Source organism: Gallus gallus, chromosome W, assembly GCF_016699485.2.
Source record: "Gallus gallus isolate bGalGal1 chromosome W, bGalGal1.mat.broiler.GRCg7b, whole genome shotgun sequence".
In the NCBI taxonomy this organism is placed as follows: Eukaryota; Metazoa; Chordata; class Aves; order Galliformes; family Phasianidae; genus Gallus; species Gallus gallus.
The window spans coordinates 1,828,240-1,849,123 of NC_052571.1; the positions used below are offsets into that span (position 1 = coordinate 1,828,240).

General features: G+C 44.1%; 1 protein-coding gene and 1 long non-coding RNA gene across 3 annotated transcripts in view; one reads left to right on the forward strand and one right to left on the reverse strand.

The window, feature by feature from the left end:
- LOC100859602 (zinc finger SWIM domain-containing protein 6-like) overlaps window positions 1-20,884 on the forward strand; it is a 452,492-nt gene that overhangs the window by 325,209 nt on the left and 106,399 nt on the right. For both annotated transcript variants that reach the window (XM_025144610.3, XM_025144611.3), the window contains one exon: window positions 2,052-2,187. In XM_025144610.3, the coding sequence (XP_025000378.1) occupies window positions 2,052-2,187 (136 nt within the window). The remainder of the gene's footprint in view (window positions 1-2,051; window positions 2,188-20,884) is intronic.
- Window positions 5,522-11,664, reverse strand: LOC124417484. Its single transcript, XR_006932315.1, has 2 exons — window positions 11,548-11,664; window positions 5,522-7,015 (listed from the first exon to the last, which is right to left on the reverse strand). It is a non-coding gene; the product is annotated as an uncharacterized LOC124417484 (long non-coding RNA).

Genomic DNA, 20,884 nt, shown 5'->3' on the forward strand with positions numbered 1-20,884 from the left:
ACGGCATGCAGACCTCTGTTCATCACTGGCAAAAATGCATAGCTACTGGTGGTGTCTATGTTGAAAAATAGTGTTCTAGATAAGAATTTGCTCTATAAAATAGTGTCATTGTGCTCCTTGTATCTGTTGTAGTTTCAGTGGAAACAAATAGGCGGCATTACTTTTGGAGGAACCTAGATATTACATGAAAATTATGAAGCAATTAAATGTATTGAAGCAATGCTAGATAGTTTTCATTGACTTTCAACTTCATTTTAAATGATTATATGACACAAACTGTGTCACCTACTAAATCTTCATTGACATTTGCTTTGTAAACAGTCTTCAAAAATGCCCTCCTATTGAGCTCGTATTTTTTCATGGCTAGTGATTTTTGCATGTTGTGCTATGGCACCTGTCAGAAAAATATTCCTGTAACAGCTGTTTTGATCTAAGTCACTATCATCTCCATCTCATGTTGTTCCTGAGGAAGAGAAGTAGAAAGGGAAGTGCTGTTCTCTTCTTTTTCCCTGTTAGCTGATGACAGGATGTGCAGGAGTGGTTCAAAGCTGTGCCAGGGGAGATTCAGAATGGATGTTAGGAAATATTTCTTTACTGTGAGGATGGTCAAACACTGGAAAAGGCTTCCTAGAGAGGTGGTTAATGCCCCATGCTTGTCAGTGTTCAAGAGGCATTTGGACAATGCCCTCAATAATATGCTTTAACTTTTGGTTAGCCCTGAAGAGCTCAGGCAGTTGGACTAGATGATCTTTGAAGGTCCCTTCCAACTGAACTACTCTATTTTCTGAAGCGTGACTGCATAAATTGTGCAAGTACTCCTCAGCTGCGTCAGTGTAGGGTCAGACACATTATTTTGAACTGCTGCTGCTAATGGAAGCTGTTTAAATGATATGTATGACTGCAGTGAAAAAGTGTGCTTGCAATAATTTGTCCTTCCAAATGTGGTGAGTTGAAATCTCTACTAGAGGAGAAAGCAAAAGCCTCTTCTCCTGTAGTAACTCCTAGGACTGCTGGCTGCTATATGCACAGTAATTATTCAATAATGCTTAATAAATAATTCTTATTCTGTTTCGGAACCTTTTATGCTTGAACTTCTAGCTGCTGAAGTCAAAACCTGCTTGACACAGTTTTCTTGTTAACAGGAATAATTGCCTCAAGGTTGCAGGAAAAATGTAAAAATGCGATTCATAGTCACTAAACATTCAGAATTCAGCAAGGAAATAATTGCATTTTATTATTATTATTATTATTGTCATTTCTACTGCCAGTCCTGACACTGCTGTTATAAAGTTGAAATACTGCACTGAATATGTGAAAAAATCATTGTCTCAGCAATGGGGATAGTTTCCCCACAACAAATATACTTTTTAAGATCATGTGGCTGTAACAGACTAGCAAAACCAGCTTTGGTGCAAGATCAGACCTAGTCTTCTCTGGAGACAAAGTCCAGACCAAAGGGTTATTTAAATGTGTAATGTCAGGTGAGACATTAATAGGGATCGAGTGATCAAGTGCTGCTGTAGTGATTGGCTATGTAGCTTCAATCAAAGATATGCACTTTTCCACTGTAACCACACTTTTTTTTTCTGTTGGATTTGTGACAAAGCAATCACGCACCAGAAGAGGGTGCATAGGGATTCATATGCACAGTATAACGACCTAGATGCAAAGCTGGGATTAACACCTCCTACTTTTGCATACCATAAATGTGTTGAATGAGCCCCATGAAGCACTGGGATCATTCTGTCATTTGCATATGTGCTGGTAGTGTGCTTAGTACTATGCAATTTGTGGTATGTCTCATTGTCTCAAAGAATATATTTTATATATATTTTTATAATTTATTACAAATATATGTAATATATTTGTAATAAATTGTATATATGTAATACTATGATTCACAAAAAAATATCAGTGCAATTTTACCTTTTGTACATAAAACTGTCTCTGAATACCAATTCTAAATCAAGGTATAGTGAGTATTTTTAAAGGTGCAGAAGTGTAATTTTAGCAGTCTGTAAATACTGACATTCTCTTTCTCTTTCCCACAGCCGGACCATATAGTGGTTTAGGTGAAGTCATCCATCGAGAGAGTGTTCCAATGCACACATTTGCCAAGTATCTCTTCACCTCTCTCCTACCTCATGATGCTGAACTGGCATACAAAATCACACTGAGAGCCATGCGGTATGTAATCACAAGTCATGCAGAAAGAGTGCAAGTAGCAGTTGGGAAAAAGGGGGAAAGCTTGGTAATCAAGGCATAGTTTTTTTTTCTAAAGGAAGCACCATTCCCTTTAAGGAGAAATTACTTTGCTTCCATCATCTGTAAAAGCAAATTATGTCCATAATAACTACAGTATAATAATTTATAAATGTACAATTTGTGTTTACCTATAACTGTAAAACTGCATTTTCTGTTATAAATCTTTTCTTCTAGAATCCTCCTCTTAGGGAATGTGGTTCAGTGTACAATGATGACAGCTTCAGTGTGTGTGTTTCTGTACATGTGATGGTAGTGGTGAGGAAACGAAGAGAGGAAAGAGACATCTTACCAGCAGTCTCAGCATAATCTATTGCTTAGCCCATGGATGTCCAACATTTTGGCTTTCCTGGGCTGCACTGAATGAAGAGAAATTGTCTTAGGCTGCATATAAAATATATAATATAGTTAATGTATAAAAGTAACAACACATTTATTTTTTATATTTTTTATTAAAACATAAAAAAAGAGAGCAACAAAAACATAAAAGTACTGGGATATTTGACCTTGTTTTTGTGAAACTAATGTATCAGTCTAGTTCTATGGAAGCAGTTGCAATTCTTAGTGAGTTCTCAAGGTGTTCATCAGAGATATTTGATTAAATTTTACTCTTCCTGTGCTTGATCTTTGAAAATAGTTGTTCACAAGCGATGCCAAAAGCGATGGCATGAATAAGGCATGACTGTGAAGCAAGGGATATTTTTCTCTTTTAAGAAAGGTCTTATAAAAGTCTAGTAAAGAGACATGATCAGATTTTTGAGTTGAATGTCTGAAAAAGGCTGGTGGAAAAAAAAGAAAAAAAGCCCAATTGAGATAAGGAGAGAAGTAATTTACTAAAATGGTAAAGGAATGTGCAAAAATACAGAGTAATTAAGAATAATAAATCAAACAAACCCAAATGGGAAGATAAAAAAGAGAGTCTCCAAGACTTTATCAGCAGGCACTCATGGCTGGCCAGAACAGGAGAGAGCTGCTTCTGGGTGAAAGTTGCTTTATATCCTGGAACCACACAGGGAAATACTGAGGCTTTCTGAGAACACCAGAGCCCCTTTGGGAATTGGAGTTTCAGGAAGCCAAGAAATCAGGAATTTGTAGTTCGTTCTTTTTCAGAGCTGGAAACCAAGTCTGAAAACTGAAGCATTCTGGGAACTAGAAATCAGGAAAAACAGGAAGCTGGCATCGATAGCTTGCTGCACGATGTCATTATAGGGAATACCGATAAAAACCATGACACTGAGTGATGGCTTTGTACCCAGGGCCAGACTGGGCCACTTGGTATTGAAGAGCTGCTGCCATGATGGTGTGGTGGGAGGGGGCAGGTCACAGTAACAGCTATGCCAGGCTGCATGCAGCCCACGGACCGCAGATTGGACATACCTGGCTTAGCCTGTTCTGTAGGACTTTTTATTTCAGCAGTCTTGTTTATACGTTAGCATTTAATGGTAGGTTTGAAACCATATGGTGTGGTCTGAGCCAGTACTTTTTTCTCATGCTTCATAACCAAGCAGTTTTACAAACTTCTGGGTGAACACTGAGATTTAAATGGAGATATCATATGACAAGAAAATGTGTGACTTGCATCCAATTTGTCTTCAATAATCAGAAGAATGATGTTTCTTGGAAAGTTCTCTGTGTACACTGGTTTTATCTCAGAGTAGGCCAGGTTGTTAATGGTGGCTAAGAAGAGTCTTCTAAAAGAAGCTTCAAGAACCTAAACAATTAAAGATAAATCTATGTTGTCATACAGTGCAGGAAAGAAACTGGTCCCATCTAGATTACCTACTTGCTGTTGAGAACTTATAGTAAATAATAGCTGACAAAGAATAGCCGCAGCTAAATACTAGGAGCAATCAAGACCCATATTAAAAACATGAGTGTTGGGTTTTCCAGGTCATTATTATCAAGAATGATTGCACAGTGACTGAAGCACATGCTATCCACATAAGTAGTATTTAGCTTCATCAGACAGGTTGTGTCCTAGTGGTTTGGAGCTGTGTATTTTTTCTAGAGTTTCTCCAGAATGTTAAACAAGGAAAAAATAATTATTATGTTTGTATGGTAACTGTTGAGACATGGCCTGAACCACTGATTGAGCACCTGCAGACAAGACCAGGTCAGCCCTGGGAGCACAGGTGAAGGCAATTCACTTGTGCAACTGGAAGGGGTGGAGCTTGGCTCCACCTCTCTTAGACCTCATTTAAGGGCTGACTGCCATCCTGAAAGGTGTTGTGTTGTTTTTTTGTTTTTTTTTTTTTGTTTTTTTTTTTTTTGTTTTTTTTTTGTGGAATTTCTACTATAAGTCTAGATCCTTGGAAATAGGTGCGCATTTTTTTTTTTTTCCCCTTTCTGTTTTAACATATTCTCATTGTGTTGATCCCTCTGCCATTACAATGTTCAAAGGACTAAATGGAAAGATATGCATAAAGAGCATAAAGCATAGCTACTCTCAGGTCAGGTCAAAAGTCTGTTTAGTCTCATTGTTTTTCTTGTCTCTAAGCATATCTAAATATTAGATGTTGGGGAGGAGTCTCAGAAATTGTATATTTGGTGCTTGAGATTAGGAATTTAGGAACTAAACTGAGAACACAAAAATGCATTATTGATGAATGTTCTCAACAGTTCAAACGTTATGAACGTAAAACTGTCTAGGTCAGCTAGGTACACCTCTTTTGCTTTCATTGCAAATTAAGCACATCAGTAACTGTAGCCATATCTGATCAGCAAAATATTACGAAATGTGTAATAAAAAGAAAAAAGTAGGTCACTTTTCGTAAAATAGACTTGTGTTCATATACTTGTCTCCAGTCACCACCTTAACGTGTTTCTCAGAAATAGTTTGTGGGGGATCTTTTCCTTAAGTTAAACTATGATTAATGGTTGAAAAAAACATCCATCAACAGCTTTGTACAGTTGTAGTGGATGGAAACAACTTGCAAGAAAGAAGCAGGAATACATAGAATGTTATAGATATAATATAGTGATTTAACAGCTATTTTTAAAAAAATTGAGATGGCTGGATACACTTGGTTATATACTACACAGAAAGTAGGGTTAAATGCACATATGGGAGACCTGTTGAGTCACAAGGTTCAGAGTGGATCCCTTGTTTTCTAAACTCCTTGAACCACGGAGGTAAAGAGCTTAGGTGCAGCTGGATTCACTCCTAGTCCCAGACTTGGTTAATGGTTTATGTCTAAGGGAACATATGTGCATAATCAATCTAAGATATAATCACAGAGAAACAAACGAAGCAGAAAAACACAATTAATTGAATTTCTATTATTCAGTATTTGACAAAAGAGATTCAGTTTCCTTTGTCCTCCCAGATGACTTCCTCATAGAAAATCACTTGCATATGAAAGCTGGTAGAAACAGAAGCATTGATTAGTAGCACAGGACAATCAGATTTCATAAGTCTATAATGCTACTATATGATGGGAAGTATAGCAGTAATAAGGGAGTGGCACAATCCTAGGCTGCTGCAAATGAGAACAAGCCCCAAAACAGTAGCCATGGATGCAAAAACAAAAATGAAAAACTGCTTACTGTTTGAAGGCCTTGGGAAAGTAAGGATCTACAAAAAGATACCCTTATCTCTACTGCCAACCCATAAATGAGGTCTGGGAAGGGGTGGATCCCGGCTTCCCCCCTTCCAGTCACTCAGGTGCACTGCATGCACCTGAGCTCCTCTGGGTTGGCATTGTCTTCCCACCAGGTGCTCCATCACTGTTTGAAGCATTTCCACTACACTCCTTCACATCATGAACCAGTAGTAGAGCATGTTGAAGGTAAGCCCTTTCCATTATGGTGTCTCAGTATACCATGATGCTTAGTACAATTTGCCCGTCACAGTGTAGATTGACAAAAAACAAGATGATTGATGATTGGTTCATTCTTGAGATTGATGTTCCTTTGTGGGGCAGTACGCAATGGTTCTCCTGGAGGCAAATACTTGCTCGGACCAGGGAAGGTTTGGCTTGTGTCCCATAAAGTTTACCACCAGGTATCACGCTGATCTTACAGAGACACGGGAGCATCTTGATATCGCATTGCTCTTCTGAGTGATCCTGTGGACTCAAAGAGACTCATGGCGGAGTAGTATAGATGTTTCAGAGGTACCAGAAGGGGTAGGTCTGCCATCCACGGCAAGATACAAGCCATGTTCCTGTCCTAGGTCAACACTTAGGCTTGCACTGGGGCATGTACTGACTGTCTGCACCATACACTTTGGCCTGATAATGTGAGGCTTCATAACTGTATCAAGTACAAAAAGAGGGGGGGTCCTGATTTGCCATAGGGACATGATTAAGGTTCCCTTAGAGATGAAAAATATACCATAGAATCGTATCATAGAACGGTTTGGGTTGAAAAAGACCACAATGATCATTGAGTTTCAACCCCCTTGCTATGTGCAGGGTCGCCAACCACTAGACGAGGTTGCCCAGAGCCACATCCAGTCTGGCCTTGAATGCCTCCAGGATGGAGCATCCACAACCACCGTGGGCAACCTGTTGCAGTGTGTCACCGCCCTCTGTGTGAAAAACTTCCTGCTAATATCTAACCGTAGAAATAAGCTGCTCCTCATTTCGACAAACCTTCTCTTGTGCATACAAGCCATCTGGCATTATTCGTTGCTGCCCCAGCCCTATCAATGCTACTTCCACAGCCAGCATTAAATAAGATTCCCCTTCTTCTAAGAACTTGTGTGCAGGCAGGTGCTGGTACTCCAGAGATTTGTGTTGACTCGTGTTCTCTGTAAAGGGTGACACAAAGAACAACACATCAGCAAGTCATTCTAATCCATAATCTGTTTGTAATTTCACATTTACAAATGCTACCTCTGTTTAGTATTCATTTTTTTATAGAATCACAGAACTGTAGGAGCTGGAAGGGATCTCCAGAGATCATCAAGTCCAACCCCCCTGCAAAGCAGGCCCCTAAAGCAGGCTACACAGATAGACATCCAGGCAGGTCTTGAATATCTCCAGAGAAGGAGAATCCACAATCCCCCTGGGCAACCTGTTCCAGTGCTCCGTCACCCTCGCTGAGAAGTTCCTTTGCATATTGGTGCAGAACTTTCTATGCTCAAGTTTATGGCCATTTCTCCTTGTCCTATCCCCACAAACCACTGAAAAGAGGTTGGCCATGTCCCTTTGACTACTACACTTAAGATATTTATAAACATTTATCAGATCCCCTCTCAGTCATCTTTTCCCAAGGCTGAACAGACCCGGGTTGCTCAGCCTTTCCTCATAGGGGAGATGCTCCAGGCCCTTTATCATCTTTGTGGCCCTCCACTGGACTCTTTCCAGGAGATTCTTTTTTGTACCGGGGAGCCCAGAACTAGATACAGCACTCCAGGTGAGGCCTGACCAGGGCAGAGTAGAGGGGGAGGATCACCTTCCTTGACCTGCTGGCCATGCTCCTTTTAATGCACCCCAAGGATCCCATTGGCCTTCTTGTCCACCAGAGCACAGTGCTGGCTCATGGCCACCCTGTCATCCACCAGGACCCCCAGGTCCTTCTCCACAGAGCTCCTCTCCAGCAGGTCGTCTCAACCTGTACTGATACTTGTGGTTATTCCTTCCCAGGTACAAGACCGTGCATTTGCTTTTGTTAAACCTCATCTAGTTTATTGCTGCCCAGCTCTCCAATCTGTCCAGGTCTTGCTGAATGGCAGCACAGCGTTCTGCTGTGTCAGCCACTCCTCCCAGCTTTGTATCATCAGCATACTTACTGAGTCATACTTAATTTAAAATGATTTAAATTACCAGCTCTATCTAAAGATCCAAAAATCCAGTGTAAACTACCTGACCCAATTCCACAAGAGACAAATACACAAACCAATTAGGTTTCATAAAATTGCCACTCAAGTAAAAAATAAAAGCATTCAACCGTTAAACCATATGATTTAGAGGCAGGCAGTTTATTTCCAGCTTTGCGTTAATAAGGCTGAAATTGGAAGATGCATTTCAATTATTTCCCCCTCCCTCCACTCATTTCTATATCTCCTTAAAACCTCTACGTTGTTTAAGTGAAAAGGGAAGGCGTTTATACCTGTGCATAGATTTCAGATGAAATTGTTAGGATTGTGCAAGTACAGTAGGCCTGATAACTCCACAACTTCTTAAGCATCCTCTGATTGCTAGGGCTCTTTTCAGGATTTTTTTAATCTAATTGTTACAGTTGTATTTATGATAAACATGTATAATATTTCTGAATTTAATTCCCACTAGAATCCTTACTTCCAGTAAAGATTACTTGTAGATTCCATACAGATCAAGCAACCAATTACTTTAAAGAGTACTGCTGATATATATATGAGACTTAACAGATACACCATATGACAAAACCTCTAGCAGTTAACAGTCCCACTGAAGAACTAAATGTTATGATGTACAGACAGAATCACAGAATGTAAAGGACTGAAAGGGACCTCAAAAGATCATCTAGTCCAATCCCCATGCTGGAGCAGAAACACCTAGGTTAGGTCACACAGGAACAGGTCCAGGCAGGTTTTGAATGCCTCCAGAGAAGGAGACTCCACAACCTCTCTGGGCAGCCCGTTCCATTGTTACCCTTACTGTGAAGAAGTTTCTTCTCATATTTATGTGGAACCTCCTATGTTCCAGCTTCTACCTGTTGCTCCTTGTCATAGAATCATAGAATTATAGAATGGCCTGGGTTGAAAAGGACCATAATGATCATCGAGTTTCAACCCCCTTGCTATGTCACTCCAGAAATATGGACTGATTCTGTCCCTTCATGATTCGAGGGCATTAGAGTGCACTGTGCACCGGTATCCAACAGTGCCTTATATTTCTGTGGTTCTGATGTGCCAGGTCATCGGATCCACACAGTCCAATAAAATCTGTTATCCCTCTCCCCCCCCTGACTGAGGGCAGGGCCCCTCTATTCATTAACTGTGGTAACTGAAGCAACTACACTGGTGGTTGGTCTGTTCTGTAATTCTCTCACCCGTGCTCGCAGTACAGGAGTATCTTGGTCATGCCACTTCCTCATGTCTTCTCCATGGTCACGGAGATAACGCCACAAGGCAACACGCGAAGCAGTCCTGTTGTTTCTCACTCAAGCAGGAAAGCGTTTGGCTTCAATAGCTGAAATTTTTGATGTTACAGGTGAGGAGGGGGATCCATCTTCTTTAATTAATTGGATTTTCATTAGTTTGATAAGTTCTTTCATTAGGCCCCTTTGCTTATCCTGATCTTCGTCAAACGTTTCCGATACTATTACGGGTTCATCACGATTAATCAATAGAGACATCTGCTCTTCTACTTCGCCCAGTCTGTTTGCTAACTCTGTGACGGCTGAAATGGAAACGTGGGTTGGGGGTAGATGTTGCTCATAGTTTTGGAATGTAAGAATCAGTTCAAAAACTAGGGGTCTTCTCTGTTGGTCCTCGTATCTGTGGAATGTGGCTACTAGCGTGGGGGCGTATCTGTCTGGTGCTGCTCTCGTAAGTTTTTGCCATATTTCAGGTGTTGTTCTCACTCTCTCTGGATCATGGTTTTGGCGTGGATCATTAGGAGCAAAATTAGACTCATATAACATTTCCACCAGGGCTATTTCCCTCAAATACTGGATACCTTTCTCAATTGTATTCCACGTTTTCATTGCAGGCTGCAGAAGTTCTTTGTAGGGATACCTTTCCTTCACAGCTATTAATATTCGGTCCCAGAGGGTTGCAGCTCCATCCAAACATCTACTAATTGCTCTGTCGATGGATTTGTCTCTGGCAATGTCTCCTAGTTGGCGGGCTTCATTACCATCTAGAGACAAGCTACTGGCCCCACTATCCCAACAACGAAGCAACCAGGTGACAACAGTTTCATTTGGGCGTCGTTCAAATTCCTTTCTTGAGCTTAGGATCTCAGACATCTTGAGAGGTCGACGAACAGTAATAGAGATCTCCTCTTCATCGCTGTCCTTTTCGTGCCTCTTAGTTTTTGCTTTTGCTTTTCTTGGTTCTGAGGAAGTCCCCTCACCTGGATCTTCCTGTACCTCATCCTCCACTTGTTCTTCTTCTTCTTTTTTTCGCTCTAGACGCGAGGACACCCGCTTCCATTTCTTGCCTTCTACAGGGGCTACTGACACTGTTACTGGTGTCTGTTGTGAGTGGTCAGGTCTGACTTGGAGATTTCCCCCTTCGGCTTGCACCTCCGCTCGGAAACTGTCTCTCTCCAGAACAGTACTATACAGGGCGCGGTAGGCACAAGCCAAGCCCCAGATGAGCCGTGCCTCCTTTGATCTATCTAAGCCGCACTGCCCCTGACTCAAATGCTGGCTCATTTTCTCGGGATCCCACAGATGTTCAGGAGTGAAATCCCATGGCACCGCGGGTCCCCACGCTTCTAAGATTCTTCCTAAACCTTTGCATATTCCTTGCCAGTCATCATTCTCTGGTCTTGGAGGAGACTTCTTCCTCTTAGCACGAATGAAGAGGAATACATTCAAAGATATTGATAATATGCACAAAAGTATGAGCACTGACTCGGTATTCGAAAAACATTCAACAAACTGAGAGGGAAGCCTGGAAACTGGTTCGAAGGTCTCAAAATTCAAATTATACCACATTGCATAAAGCCACCAGACAGGTGCCTCTATCAGGGCCCTTATTTGGTTATATATGAACACAACTTCACAGCAAGACATGAAGAGGTTAATTATAGACCGGTAACTGGCAAGGAACATGATAGCTTTTAATCCCTTATACAGTTCTCTGACAATAAAGAGCAACCTCATAGTTGATAACTGCTAAAGTGAGGGGGGGGGGGTGAAGAGAAGGAGAAAAAAAGAAAACAAATGGAAACCACTCGGTACAGTGTCTGGAGTTTGGCGGACTGCCCAGGCTATAATCTAATCTATGAAGGTCACACCAACACCAGCAATGCTTTGTAGTCTCACAGCCTGGCCTAACGAAATCCTTTTTTCTTACTAACGTTAAAGCTTCAAATGAATCTTGCCCGCATCCTCCACCAAAAAATTTGTCACGGAGTTACTTAGATAGATCTGTGCCCGTGACAGGGGGGTAGTAGGCTTGCGGCCCCCCTCCCCCCCGGCTTCCCGAGAAAAATGAAGCGGCGGCAACGATCTAAGAAGAACTTATTTTACTAACTATGATGTTGGGACGCAAGATGACACGATATAATACAATCTAATTGGGAGTAAGGATAATAAACCAAATGAAATGAGGGAGAGAGCGAAAGAGCGATAGAGAGGGAGAGAGAGAGAGAGTGAGAGAGTTTCCGAAACCGAAAGCCTTACTTGATGAAGGCGCCCGGCTTGGAAAGCACACCCACTTCTCTCCCAGCAGCAAGCGAAAGTGAAGAAAGACCGCTTGCTACCAGATGACGTATCTTCCGTGATGTGTCTTCCTTCTCTGACCGTGAGGTCCTCTGGGATACGTAGTTCTTCTCTTTTGTCCATGATGTTATGATGTGGAATACCAATAGCGAAGTTACAAAACCATGACACATGATATAATACAATCTAATTGGGAGTAAGGATAATAAATCAAATGAAATGAGAGGGAGCGAAAGAGCGAGAGAGAGAGAGAGAGAGAGAGAGAGAGAGAGAGAGAGAGTGTGTTTCCGAAACCAAAAGCCCTACTTGATGAAGGCGCACGGCTTGGAAAGCACACCCACTCCTCTCCTGGTAGCAAGCGAAAGTGAAGAAAGACCGCTTGCTACCAGATGACGTATCTTCCGTGATGTATCTTCCTTCTCTGACCGTGAGGTCCTCTGGGATATGTAGTTCTTCTCTTTTGTTCATGATGTTATGATGTGGAATACCAATAGCAAAGTTACAAAACCATGACAGGACTTCACCAGACAGCCATGATTTTTCAAATATGATGAAAAGCAGCTTGGCAACCACATCAGCCATCTCTTTCAGAACCCTAGGATGGATAACATCCAGCCCCATGGACTTATATATGTTTGAATTAATGAGGAGGACTCCGACTTGTTCTACCGTTACAGTGGGATGCAATCCACTCCCCACACCCTCACCTAGAGGTTCAGTGTCCTGGCAGACATGGGAAGCCTGACCACCCATGAAGACTGAGGCAAAGCAGTCATTGAGTACCTCAGCTTTTTCTATGTCTAAGGAAGCCAGCTCCCCATTACCTTTCATCAGAGGGGGAACACTCTCCTTGGCCTGTCTCTTCCTGCCTATGTACCTATAGAACCCCTTCTTGGTATCTTTCACATCCCTTGCCAAGGTCAGCTCCTTCTGTGCCTTGGCTTTCCTAACCCTCTATGCACGTAGACAGCAGCCCTGCATACCTCCCTGGCTACACAACCCTGCTTCCACTTCCTGTACGTTTCCCTCTTTTCCATCAGTTTAAGCTGCAAGTCCTTGCTCAGCCATGACAGCCTTTCTCAAGGCTGCATCCCAAGCCATAGTACCCAAAGCCCTGAGCACGACACCATTCACAAAGAAATTCATTCAGTGTGTCCACCCTCCTCCTTTTGTCCAGATCCCAGTCACCAACTGAGAGGACAGAGGAAAACACAACTTGTGCTCCCGATCCCTTCAGCAGTCTTCCCAGAGCCCTGAAGTCCCTTTTGATCACCCGAGGACTTCTTTTGCTTACCTCTTCATTTCCAGTGTGGAAAACCAGTAATGGATAATAATTGGAGGGCTTAACGAGGCGAGTGATGTTCCTAGCAACATCTCTCACCGAGGCACCAGGCAGGCAACACATCTCTCTGTGGGACGGATCTGAGTGGCATATCATGCCCTCGGTTCCCCTCAGAAGGGCGCCCCCTATGACAACAGCCCTTCTTTTTTTGTGACTGACGTTGCAGCAAAACGGGGAGCAGACTGACTAGCCTTGGGCAACTTGTCCTGCACGGATGAACTTTCACCATCATCCACTTCCCCCAGCGTCTCCAGCTCCAGAGCCTCATACCTGTTATGTAAGGGCACCTGGGAAGGCGGGAAAGGCTGAGGGGCAGTCCACTTGTTGCCCCTAACAGGGACTTGTTTCCATCTGTTGCTGTCTTTGATGTCACCCCTTACCACCTGACTGTGAGAGGGCAGATGTTCCCCCACTGCCTAAGGAGCATCTCCCCCGCATCCTTCCTATAAAGATGGCAGAGTGCAACTCCGCCAGTCAATCCCCTTCCCACAATCCCAGCCTTTCTAGTTCCTCATTTAGCTCTACCATGATGCTGAGCAGATCCTCTACCTGCTCACACCCCACACAGGTGGTATCTCTGCTGCCCTCCTGTAGCAGTGACAGGGCCAGGCATTCTCCACAACCTGAGACCTGAACTGCGGCATGGACATTCATGTTTTCAGTCTGAGTCTCCACATTGTTTTTAGCAGTGACTCGCCTCCGTGTGGTGACCATGGTTGCACCTCGATGTGTCTGGAGAGCAATGACCTGTGAAGTGACCTGTTAAATTCTAAGTACTAAGCCCCCTCCTATTTGGCAAGGTGTCCAGCCCTGCCTGCTCGCTTGGTTGCTTGGGGTTTGCACTGAAAATCACTCTCTTCACAGCAAGATAACAGCCTCCCTGCGCAGTCACACAAATGGGTGGCTTATCGTTTCACCTTTTCTGAATGGCCGACGTGATTCACACACCCTGACTCCTCCTCTCCATCCCCAAGGCTTTTTCTAAGCAGGGGGCGTGGATTCATACGCCCTGACTCCTCCTCTCCATCCCCAAGGCTTTTTCTAGGCAGGGGGCGTGGATTCACACACCCTGACTTCTCTCCATCCCCAAGGCTTTTTCTAGGCAAGGGGCATGGATGCAGAGCTGTTGCCCTGGCAACACCCACTTCATGTCAGTCACTGTTGCGAGAGCTGCCGGGCTGCTCTGTGATCTCGGGGTTCCCTGGAGGAAGGAACCAGCTGAAACTCCCCTGTACCTCGCAATGAGTCGCTGCAGTTCTGGCTGGGACAGTTCCGAAGCAGCTAACCTCGGCGATCAAGACCAGTCACATCAAGACCAGAACAAAACCAATGTTGACCACAATGTTTGCAGGCCATGTACTTATTACAGGGGGGCTACTGATCCCCCAACTTCCAATAATATCCCCCAAGGTGCAGGTAGGCCACACTGTTTTGGTCCTACTTGCACCTTCCAAGGCTATTCTATTTTATTGTGTCTCTCTCCAAGTCTAGGAGGGAGAGGAGGTTCTTTTGATATATGTATACCCAACGGTGTGACGTGCAGAATCAAACTCTATAACCCCAAAATTAGGTTATAAAGCAGGTATGATTTATTCGATGATTGCGCAATCAGTCAGGTGCAAGGGGGATCACTCCACCAAACCTGCACACCAGCAAGCAAAACCGCTACAAATTTGTAAGCCAAGCCATACATATTCAGCAGAATTCTTGGAACTTATCTACATATTCATTATCCTTCTGGGAATTCATTTACATACTGTCCCTCCCCCAGCGCCTGCGTTATCCGTAGTAGGGGTCTCCCTCTGGTGGTCATGGGGATGAAGTCAGAAGTCTTCCTTGCGAAGGCTCCACGTCTTCCTCGGTCTGACCTTTTTAAGGTGCATTCAAACCGGTCAAAGCCATTCATTTTGTATTGTTCCTTTCTTTGTGCTTGCACAGCTAACCATGAAATGTCGAGATGTCCTCCTCCTTCCCTAGTTTCTAAAGCTAGCTTATTTAACCCCTATATGTTCAAACCCTAGGCCCACCTGAGCTCCTGATCTCAATCCCCCCTTTTCTTAAGTCTAGCAAAACCTTTTGCTAGATGATCCCATTTCGAGAAAGAGAATTCCTAAAATAACTCCCATTTTCCATCTTCTGTCTTAGCCTGTGTTTCTTCCAGTCCTCCTAGCTATTCTCTGAACCCTTACACAGCCATAGCACGCATCGCAGAGAAATACATACTAAGATAAGCAAGGCAATTACTATAATGCAAGCCATAAAGAGCTGCTTTAAACATGCAAAATTAGGTAGCCAACTAGTGAGCTTTTCCCATAATTCTGTAAAGCTGAAAGAAGTATCATCTAATGAGACTTGGTGACATAACTTGGTACGTTCCCATATGGCTTGCAGGTAAGTCTCTATTCTTTGAGTCTCATCTATATATGTACAACAACTTTGATTGATAATCATACTCATCCCCCACCTGTATAGAGATTTCCTTTTGTACAGTATAAGATTGCCCATAAAGAATCTCATATGGGCTTAGTCCTTATGAGTCTTTGGTTTGGGTTTTAGTCCGAATTCTCAAAAGTGCCAAAGGCAGTGCCTACGGCCAGGGAATCCAAGCCACTTGGCCATGTTTTACTATCTGTAATTTGATCAGGTGAATCATTTTTCCACCTGTCTGACTGCAGTCTATATGGTGTGTGCAATTGCCAATCAATTCCCAATAATGTGCTTATTTGTTGGACCACCTTAGCAACAAAATGTAGGCCTCCATCTAATGAGATTGCTACAGGAACCCCAAACCTTGAAATTATTTCATGTAACAGCATTTTCGTTACCTCCCGGGACTTATCAGTCCTACAGGGAAATAGCTCTGGCCATCCCCAAAAGGTATCAGTTAGTACCAACATACAGCGATACCCCCCTTTTCTTCTGAGAAATCAATTTGCCATTGTTGCCCTGGAAGATTCCCTTTCCCAATAGGCCCACTTGTACCCTGTTCCTGGTACTAGGATCATACTTTGTAATGTCTGTTTGCCCAATACATTTTCTTATCCTTCCTTAGAACCAATTTCCATAGAACACTAAAGGGCACAACGTGTCCATCTGGGCGTGTACCCATCTGTCAGCTTGCTCTCTTCCCTTCTAACCCATTAATTAGATTCCTATTCTCTTTAGAATATTTTACAGGTTCTGACTCAGGTTCAGAAATTTTAAGTTTACGGTCTGGAAGTAAAGCCCTCTTCAACTACCTGTTCTGCCACCTGATCCACCATCTTATCTCCAGTTTCCTGTACAGTGTTACCTTTCTGATGTCCTTTACAATGTATAATAGCCACACTCTTTGGTAGATTTACTATGAGCGTGTAACATCCCAACCCTGAAAACATCCCAACCCTGGGGCTCTGTCTACGGTATATGGGCTAGTTCAGCCAAGTTCTGTGACTAGGGGGCAGGGGGACCCATGTACCCACACCCCAGGAAAGGGATAAGGGAAAAAAGGGGAAAAGGTAGAGAGATGGGCCTAAAAACAATACAGCAGCAACGATCTGAGGAGAAACAAACTATTTTACTAAATAAGATATCGGAATGCAAGATAACACACTATAATACAATATAATACAATATAACTAGAATTGAAGATAATAAATAAAATGAGAGAGAGTGTCCAAAAGCCGAAGGCCTTACTCTAATGCTGAGGCGAGACGATCTGGGGAGCTCACATGCTGCCGAGACCAAAAAAAAAAAAAAAAAAAAAAAAAAAAAAAAGCAGGGGAAATGACCTACAAAGGTCTTTTATCTTCTCCCTCTGAGCAGAAATGATAACAGAACAGCGAACAGTCCTCTGGGGTATGTAGTTCTTCTCCTCTGGGACAGGTATCCGGACCTGTAGCATTAATTCTTTAACTCCCAGTGCATGATGTTATGATGTAGACTACCGATAACCAAAAATCACAAAACCATGACATTCCACCCCTTATTACACATAACTACATCATGCTTAATGTATATATACAAACAAACAATAATTAACAAGCATTAAATACACACACACACACATATATACACGGAATTACTGACTGCACTTCCCCAACATCAAATTCCCTTGTGGTACACATTGAACGTAGCCATTTTTCTGCATCACCCACCAAGTGCACCCAGGTCCCTGGGCAAAAACAGTTCCACGAAGAGGTTTGCCCTTCCCAGAAGCTGGAAAGATACAAACTGCTTTTCCTGACAAGCTCTTTACATGTACAACAGGGACCTTATCTCCCTTGAGAGTATGTAGGGATTGGGCAGGACATCATGACTGATAGATCCTCGAGTACTGACCAACCAGGTGGCTTCTGCCAAATGGTTCTCCCAGTGCTTAAATGTTCCATCACCCATTGCTTTCAACATAGTTTGTAACAACCCATTGTATCGTATGATTTTACCAGAAGCTAGTGCATGATAGGGGATATGATAAATCCATTCAATGCCATGATCTTTGGCCCAAGTATTTACAAGGGAATTTTTGAAATGAGTCCCATTATCTTATTCAATTCTTCCTGGAGTGCCATGTCGCCATAGAACATGTTGTTTCTCCAGACCTAATATGCTGTTTCGGCCGGTCTCCCTGAAGCCTTTTCTCTTCCAAGCTAAACAATCCCAGTTCCCTCAACCTTTCCTCATAGGAGAGGTGCTCCAGCCCTCTGATCATCATAGTGGCCCTCCTCTGGACCCGCTCCAAGAGCTCCAAGTCCTTCCTGTACTGGGGTCTCAAGCCTGGACACAGTACTCCAGATGGTGCCTCACAAGAGCTGAGTAGAGGGGGACAATCACCTCCCTCTCCCTGCTGGCCACCCCTTTTTTAATGCAGCTCAGATCACAGTTGGCCTTCCGGGCTGCAAGCGCACCTGATCAGGACCTCCCCTTTGTTACCTGATATAGTTATGCAGCCACAGATATCTGTCCAAAGAGAGTGGTACAGACGGCCGGGGCATACCCAAGTGCAAGCCAAAGTGTTGACCCAGGACAGGAATACAGCCTGTATCTTGCCTGGGAGGGCAGACCATCTCCTCCTGGTACCACTGAAACATCTGTACTACTCTCCATGAGTCTTTGAGTCTCTAGGATCACCAGAAGGAGCAAAATGCCATTGAAGCATTCCAGTGTCGCTGTCAGATCAAGCGCGACACCCGGTGGTGGCCTATGTGGGACTGATGGAAAATAGGATGGACCTCCACCTAACAACTATATGCCTCCAGTAACACCACCGAGCACTGCCCCATGAGAGAACATGAGCTTCAACCACAAACTGATCATCAGTCATCTTAAATTGTGTCAACCTGCATCGCGACAGGCAATTGTATAAAAGTCCCAGTGTGTTGGATACCTGTATTAAGGAAGGCTCACCCTCCAGCTGACTCCATCATTGGTTCATGCCGTGAAGGGGTGGAGTGTATGGAAACTGTTGAGTCATGGCCTTAACCACTGATTGATCACCTGAGGCAAGGACTGGGTCAGTCGTGGCAGCACAGGTGAAGGCAATTCACCTATGTGACCTGAAGGGGTGGAGCCTGGCTCCACCTCTCTTAGACCCCATTTAAGAACTGACTGCCACTAGGGTGTGATCTCTGGTTAGAGATATCTTCTTGGTGGAGTTTTTCCTCCTGTGTGTGCCTAGGTCTATGGAGATGGATGACTGTTCTTTCCCTGTTTCAATGGTTTAAGGGTTGGTTTGGCCTGGTTCTGTGACTAGCTGGGCAGAGCTATTTGTAGATCCACATCTCCAGAAAAGGGGAAGTAGGGGAATCTGAATAATTAAAAACAGTGGCAACTATCTGAGGAGAAACAAACTAATTTACTAAATATGGTATCGGAATGCAAGATAACACACTATAATACCATGTAATACTATATAATTAGAATTGAAGCTAATAAATCAAATATAGTAAGAGAAAGAGTGTCCAAAAAAACTGAAGGTCTTACACTTACGGTGTGTGGTTGAGACGAGCAGCAGGGAGGAGAGCTGAAGGAGAAAAGGGACATCAGGTGACCTTGCCAGGGGTTATATCTCCTCTCTGAATGCAAAGCCCCCTGGGGTATGTAGTTCTTCTCTTCTGGACAGGTGCCTGGAACTGGAACGTTAACTCTTTAACTCTTTGCAGAGACTAGCTTCAGAGCAGGTAAGACTGCACTGGGCAAGAGATCTCGAGTAAAATAGGCCAACAAAAAAGCTCTTTTTAAGGCTTTTTTGGAGCCAGCAACAGTGCTGTGCTTGTGCTGGGGAGCTGGCAGCTTGTGGGTGGGCTGCTGAGCGATCAGGGGTGGAGCTGGCACATTAAGGGCGGTGTTTAAACTGTGTCATTAACGGTCGCACCTAATGAGATGCTTTAAATAGCTTCAGCGAGCGTCTCAGGTGAGTAACTGTTGTCACTGCCCACTGAGAATCGGGAGGCTCGGTGAGCAAGCACAGCCCATGCTGTCCATATGGTGCTACAGCTGTGGGTGTGGGAGGTGGGTCAAGTGGTGAGGACTGTAAGAATTGTCACTCCTTGCTCAGGAGACCGGCTTTTCTCTTGGCAGTCTGAGACTGCAGGCCTAAATATGGTCTCCACCAGACAGCGGGCTTATTCCAAGAAGACTGTGGCAACTCAGATGGAGGGCCTGCCCAGGAATGTAGCTGTTCAGGTCTCTGGCTGCAGGGAGTGCCTGCTGCTGCCTGGGGAGGGTGGCAGGGATTCCATCTGTGTGAGGGGTGAGCAGGTGGGTGAGCTGCTCAGCCTGGTGGTGGAGCTCAAGGAGGAGGTGCAAAGACTAAGGACCATCAGGGAGTGTGAGCGGGAGATTGACTGGTGGAGTGACTCGTTGGCATGGCGGTGGGAAGGGTGCCAGGGAGATACCCCCAGAAAAGTGGTTGACCCCCTGCCCTGTCCCTTTCAGACAGACCTGACAGATGAGGAGGGCTGGAATAGAGTCCTGACTCAGCGTTACGGGAGCCCCCCTGCCTGCCTACCCCGCTTCCCCAGCTCCCTCTAAGCAACAGGTTTGAGATGCTGGAAATTGAAGGGGAGGTGATGGAGGATCTGCCTAGGAGGGAGCCTAAGGTGAGGTGGTCACCCCCACGCTTTGAGACTGCCTCTGTCAGGAGGAAAAAAAAAGGTGGTCGTGGTGGGAGATTCCCTTCTCAGAGGAACGGAGGACCCCATATGCAGACCAGACCTGAGCCATCAGGAAGTGTGCTGCCTTCTTGGGGCCCAGGTCAGGGACATAACCAGGAAACTCCCAAAGCTGGTTAGGTCCACTAATTACTTTCCATTACTCATAGTTCAGGTGGGCAGTGATTAAATTGCTCAGAGAAGCCTACAAACTATGAAGAGAGATTTCAGGGGTTTAGGGCACTTAGTTCAAGGGGCGGGAGCGCAAGTGATCTTTTGTTCTATACCTTCAGGGGCAGTGGGGAACATGGAGCGGGCTTGGAAAGCACAAGTAATGAGTAATTGGCTCAGAGGCTGGTGTCATGGCAGAATCTTTGTGTTCTTTGATCATGGGGCAGTTTACTCGGCCCTGGCCTGTTGTCCATGCATGGAACCCACCTGCCTCAAAGGGGGCAACGAATCCTAGCACAGGAGCTAGCGGAGCTTATTGAAAGAGCTTTAAACTAGCTACGATGGGGGAAGGGGACAAAACAGGGCTCACAAGAGATGAGCCTAGGGAAACAATGCTTGAGCTGAGGGTGAGACTAATGACTCAACTGAAGTGCGTCTACACCAATGCATGCAGCATCGGCAATAAGCAGGAGGAGTTGGAAGCTATTGTGCATCAGGCTAACTATGATCTAGTTGCTATTACTGAAACATGGTGGGACTGCTCCCATGACTAGAGTGCTGTGATAGATGGCTACAAGCTCTTCAGAAGGGATAGACAAGGAAGGAAGGGTGGTGGTGTGGCCCTTTATATTAAAGAGTGTTTTGATGTTGAAGA